General features: G+C 40.5%; 1 protein-coding gene across 1 annotated transcript; it reads left to right on the top strand.

Annotated features, from left to right (window-relative positions):
• The first annotated feature begins 472 nt into the window (after positions 1 to 472).
• LOC146484817 (histamine H2 receptor-like) lies at positions 473 to 3021 on the top strand. The gene has a single exon (XM_085104290.1). It carries the CDS (start codon positions 1888 to 1890, stop codon positions 2878 to 2880), a length of 993 nt encoding a protein of 330 aa, XP_084960416.1. The 5' UTR covers positions 473 to 1887; the 3' UTR covers positions 2881 to 3021.
• Positions 3022 to 6064: the final 3043 nt, after the last annotated feature.

Genomic DNA, 6064 nt, shown 5'->3' with positions numbered 1-6064 from the left:
ATAAGCGACTACGCACAAACTTCACTAAGGAAGGCTACGTTAATTTTTCTCTTCTGCAATTTTGCGTTTGTCTTTCGGCAATCCCGCGGCAACTGGCAGTCTCTAGCCGATAAACCCTTGTGATTCTCAACAGCTGCATGAGTTGACAAGGAAAAGAAAGTGGGAAAATCGGTTGAAGGTTAGGAGTTGTCGAGTTGTTTACAATTATTGACTTCTCGTCGTTTGATGACCGTGCTGTGACGTCTTGCAGATGAGAACTCTAAAGTGGCTCCAAGCTTCTTGGCAACCCACATGTCCACGAATACTGAGAGTAAAAAAATTAAACATTATGCTTAATCAACCATGGGTCATTTATGATGTGGTCTTGACGTTCGTTTCTTTGTGAAATTCTAAAGTGTGACCGGTCAAATGAAAGCTTCTGAGCAGTACTTTCCCGTAATGCCGTTTATTCAGTGCCGCACACGGCTGGTTCTAACCTTTGAGTCCGCGGATGAAATCCTAAAGTGTGACCATTCAAATGAAAGCTACTGAGCAGTACTTTCCTGCGGTGCTGTTTATTATGCTGTTTATTATGCTTTTGAGTCTGTGGATGAAATCCTAAAATGTAACGATTCAAATGAAAGCTACTGAGCAGTACTTTTTGTGTTTAGTTTATTTCGTTTTTCAAAGATGTTGTAAGTTATGAGTCTGTAGATGATCGAGATCATTAAGTGTAACCATTCAAATGAAAGCTATTGCAGTACTTTCCTTTGGCGTTATTTATAATCTTCTATGGGACTGATTATCTAGATCCTAAAGTGACGCAGATGGTGACATGCATGTATGATGATGTAGTTTTTTGTTCACTTGAAGTGAAAGTTTTCGGTTAGCCCTAAATCTAGGCTAGAACTTGAGTTTAAGGAAACGCTCTTTCTGTTGCGGAGGTCGCCCTTAAACAAAAGCTCGAAATAAAAGGAAGATCGAAATCGACATTTTATTAAACTAATTTCCTTCATAGCAATAAATATTAGACATTTGCTGCACAATGTGCGCAAACTTATTTGACAGTTTTTTATACTGCTTGTCAAATAAGCTAATTCTAATTCAGAGACAGCTGAGGAAATGTAACGTCGAAGAGTATTGTGCAACGCACGTAACCTGCCTTTTAACCCCAATGTACTATTCGGTGTAAACAATTCTGAATGAAGATTTAGACGATTTGAGGGCGGAGTAGGGTTTATTTATTATCGTTCCTTTCGAGATTTCTTGTTCGTTTTATTATTATTATTATTTTTTCCTTCAGAAGTTTAATATTTGAGGAAATGAAACGACATAATTGTAATCGAATTCAAACAAATTAATTCTAAAAAAGCCCGTTTGACAAGAGAGTGACATCATCAGCGCACTTTTTGAAAAGCCTTGCTTGGGACAGTGTTTTCTCAATATTTGTAAGGCTTAAAGCTGGAAGGGAAGTTCTCCAAAATTTCCACCTTTCCGCATTTCTCGAGAACCAGTACAATTAAATTTTTGGTCTGTATTCCATGCCGGGCTTCGTCTTGCTTCTATTTCAAGCTGATCGGAACAACATGTAAATTATTTGGGAGAATTTCATATATATCTCGGACAAAGCGGCACACAAGGGCTAAACGAGACAGGTGAAGGTATCTCATTAACTTTGGCTCAAGCGTTAAGACCTGTCCACTTTCGACAGTCATCTTTCTTCCGCTATCACAAGATGAGAAAGAGCACCTTTTTTAACTGAACTGATGTTGCGGAAAGGAAATTTGTCTTACAAAACACAGTGGCTCAAAGCTTTCGCGGTCAAGATTTAAAGCCAGCCGTGAACAGCCGAAACTAAACGAAAAGCAGTACTTAGACGTTTTCAGCATTTTGTTGTACTCAGAGACCATGGAACTACCTCCAAGAAGTTCAAACCTTGTGGCCTTTGAATCTGTGTCTCTTCTCCTTATCGACATCACAGCAATTGCAGGTAACGCTTTCATTTGTCTGGCTACAGCGCGGAACGCTAACTTGCGGAATACGACAAATTTGTGGGTTGCAGCGCTCGCTGTTTCAGACTTGGTCCGCTCGTGCGTCGCCGCGCCATTGACCGTCGCAACGGTTATTTCAGGCGGTTGGAAATACGGATCAGCTGGCTGCGTTATGCAAGGCTTCTTCATCTACTTCCTCACCCCTGTTTCTTTACTAACCATGGCGTTTATGGCTGTCAACAGATACTGCAGAGTTGTTAAACCATCGCTTTACTTGAAGATCTTCACCAGGCGGCTTTCGGTTGGCCTTCTGACCTCTCTTTGGTCGTTAATGGCGTTGACCGTCTCCCTTCCAGTATTTGTCGGTTGGGCGGAGTTTTCCTTTTATCAGGGCTACGCGGCGTGCGTTTTAAAATTCCACAAACCAAGTTTTACGGTACTGTTTCTTATCCTAGATGCTTGCCTTATTCTAATGCCATGTATGGGTACGATAGCCTGGTGTTATTTTAAAGTGTCGCGGGCCGTTCGCGAACACAACTTACAAGTTATGTCTTCGCTGCATAGGGCGGCCAACCGTCAGGTTATGAATGGAACATGCGTGGAAGAAATTCGCGTGACGAAAACTTTGTTGCTGCTGGTGTCCACGTTTGCGATTTGTTGGATACCAGCTTACACCATAGGATTTCTAAGCCGTGGCAATTTGGTTAACATTTCATTTCATGGAACACTTGCAGTGACTTATCTCGTGGGGCTCAACTCGGCTTGTAACCCCTTCATATACGGCTACATGAATCGTTCGTTTAGGGTAGAGTTTTGTAAGCTTATTCCGTGTAAAACAACGCAAATCCAGGTGGTACCGCGTGTAGAGGACATCTCACCGCATTCTTGTATAAAAACACAAACGGTATAATACATTTTGTTTAGAAAGTAAGTAATATACCGTAAACTATCGCCTATAAGCCCCCTTGGGTATAAGGCCCAAGGTAGGTGATGGAAATACCGTGTATAAAAAAAGTTATCCTCCTCCTCCCTCTCCTTCTACCTGCAAACCCAATAAATACATCCGATTATAAGCCCCCCCCCCCCCCTCTCCCCCTCTAATTTCGTTCCTAAGGTAAGGTAAGGTAAGGTAAGGTAAAATCTTTATTTAGACACGGTGTTTCCTTCAGGACTTTACAATATTTAATTTAAATAAATCTAACTTCCTAACTAATAAAATTAATGTTGTAAATAACTACTACCATAAGAGAAATGATAAAAATCTGCTTTACAAGGAAGCCGTGTATAAAAACAAAATAAAATTTTTATAAGACTACTGTCAAAATCATAATTCTTCAACTTAGGTTCCTGTTGTTAGTTTTAATTTTATTTTAATTTTGACGTTTTACAGCTTAGTTAAAAACCAGTAAATGAAAAACGTATTTCGACATGTTCGATCAACACTGCTATAGCTCATTTCGAAACGGGTTTTTTATTCCGGTTATAAACCCCCTCGGATATAAACCCCTCCGTTTATATGCCCATTTAAAACCCCTTACGAAGTTGTATGAGCCCAGAACTTATAAGCGGTAGCTTCGGCGGTATTTAATGTCCATAACACGGGGAGTGCCTGCGCAGGCGAGCCAGACGCTCATGTTAGAATTGTCTGACAATACTAATGAAAATTGCCAACATCATGACAATATTTTTAAGTTACGAAAGATTTGACAGAATTTTACAAAGTAGTTTTAAATCCATCTTACTTCAGTCGCTAGCTAATTTAAAAATTTTTGGTGCCGCTTTTTTCCTCGGCGCCCTTTCCAATCGCCTTGTGAGGTCGATTCCATGCGCGCGCATATTTTTTTACGTCCACCCAGCTGTCCACTCAGGGTTGCGCGCGTGATGTACACAATTTTGAAGTAGAATGTTGGGGTAATATCAGAGGTCGACAGGCGGTGTAACTTTGCACGGAGCTGGGAGTGACGCGTAAGGATTAACACTAAAATTGGATTTTTCCAGCCCAGGTATCACGCAAACGAATATCTATACAGTCTCCTTCTCTTTTCCCAGGTGTATAAAAACTAGAGACCAGGCGAACCGCTAGGGCAGTGTAAAAAAATGTGGGGTGTACCTATGATTGCGGGACTAACGTACCACTACATGGATGATATATCGATGGATAATGAACGCGCGAGCCACAGGTAGTACAACTCTGTTTGTACAGCAAGAAGCAACAAGGAGTGTTGGTACTCTTCACAGGATACCCAATCTCGTACCCAGAGACCCAAGTTCTTTGGCCAGCAGTTGGTAGCCAGGAGACGCTGTGGAATTGGAATTTTATTGCCGAAGGATTTCTGCTGTTACACAATTCAGGCTGTTACTGAGTAGCCAATCAAAAATTTAATTTTTTCTATTTCCCCTGAATCTCTACTGGCGACAACTGCTGGCCAAAAAGTTTGACAATTCTCGGTACGAGATTGAGGCATGCCGTCCACGTAGGCACCAATCTCGTACCCAGAGTCCTCATGCTTTTCGGTCAGCGGGTGGGCGCCAGGAGAGACTCTGGGGACATCGAAAAAATTCAAATTTTTTGATTGGCTGTTCCGTAACGGTTTCCATTGTTTTACCGCAGAAATCCTGCGGTAATAAAATTCCAGTACCCCAGAGTCTCTCCTGGCGACAAACCGCTGGCCAAAGAGCCTGAGGACTCTGGGTACGAGATTGCGTAGATACCCATCATCTGGGTGAAAAGAGAGACTAAGGAAGCAGCACGACAGCAAAAGTTAGGCATCGAACACGTGACCTTCAGATTAGGTTTTTAAGCTCTCTCGTATGCAAAGTCCTCAAGCTGTTTGGACAGCGGTCGGTCGCCTGGAGAGCCTACCATCCAGATTCCCACCAGGCGACCGACCGCTGTCCAAACAACCTGATTATTCTGGGTACGAGCCCACCGCCGCGCCCACGATACTCATGTACGCATCTATGATTCTTGGTAAAGCTGGTGCAATCGTTTCTTACTGCACATAGCCATTGAAAACGTTAAAGAGACTAAAATTTGGCTGACGTTTCTTGAAAGTAAAATTATTATAGAATATATCATAGAATGTAAAGACTTACATGTGACTGAATTTGATTATCAATGAAGATCATAAAAGTTAAGAAATATAGCCTTGAATACTTTTATATGTTTATTTTTTATGTTTGGTTTTGGTAACGAGAGCTGTTTGCTTTTGAGTGTCGTAAAACCAAAATCAAAGTTAAGGGGCTATGAACCAATCAGAATTCGAAGCAAATACATGGCCGGAGATCGGCGCTAAGCATGTCCCTGAGTGTCGAGGAGAAGTAGATCCAAGAGATCTGATTACCAGTTTATTCTCACCTTCGTTTACAGCTTCAATACATAAATGAAACTTGGTAAACGTGACGATCACATTTACGACAATGATAAAATCATCAAATTTATCGCTTCCCTTTATATCTGAGCAACATAATTATACTACTCGCAGCGCCTCCACCGAACTGTCACAGATCACAGATTCCTCCTGTTCGAATCAATATCCAGAGATTTTGTCGTTCTACTATTGGGCGGTATTTCCAGAATGACGTTTGTCTATCTAATCGAACAAAGCTTTACAGGAATTATAAGACAAAATGTTTTGAAATTGTCCTTCTCTCAGTATTAAGACAGACTTTATAATTTTTCTTGCACTTATCACCCTAATTAATAGTTTTGTCCCATGTCTATGTACGTGTGTTTATGTTATTTTTTCTTTCGTTTTATTTTTCAAAAGCAACTTCGCCCTCACGGAAAGCGATAATTTAACCATCTTTGTATGTTAAGGGCTAAGTATAAGTTTAACCATTTTTTGCCTTTTTCTGTTACATTTACACAATTTTTTCTTTTCCTGTCAATAATTATTATTTTGTTTTGACGTATTATGTGGAGATGAATAAAGACCAAGCGCTTGTGTGCGTTTTATTTATTTATTTACTGTTCTTTTCTCAACCAATATAGTTCGTCATTAATTTTTATTATTTTGCCATTTTAAGTGGCAGGATGTAGTTTTATGCAAATTTTAAAACAGGGTCGACTAAAACTTGATAAAAACTGGGCA

This window comes from Pavona decussata, unplaced genomic scaffold (genome assembly GCF_977016875.1).
Source record: "Pavona decussata unplaced genomic scaffold, jaPavDecu1.1 SCAFFOLD_29, whole genome shotgun sequence".
In the NCBI taxonomy this organism is placed as follows: domain Eukaryota; kingdom Metazoa; phylum Cnidaria; class Anthozoa; order Scleractinia; family Agariciidae; genus Pavona; species Pavona decussata.
Note: the sequence above shows the minus strand (reverse complement) of the source record. Positions and strands in the feature narration are given on the sequence as shown.

What these genes read in the sequence shown, in the direction of transcription:
- LOC146484817 (XM_085104290.1), top strand. Translation starts at nt 1,888, where the DNA reads ATGGAACTACCTCCAAGAAGTTCAAACCTTGTGGCCTTTGAATCTGTG.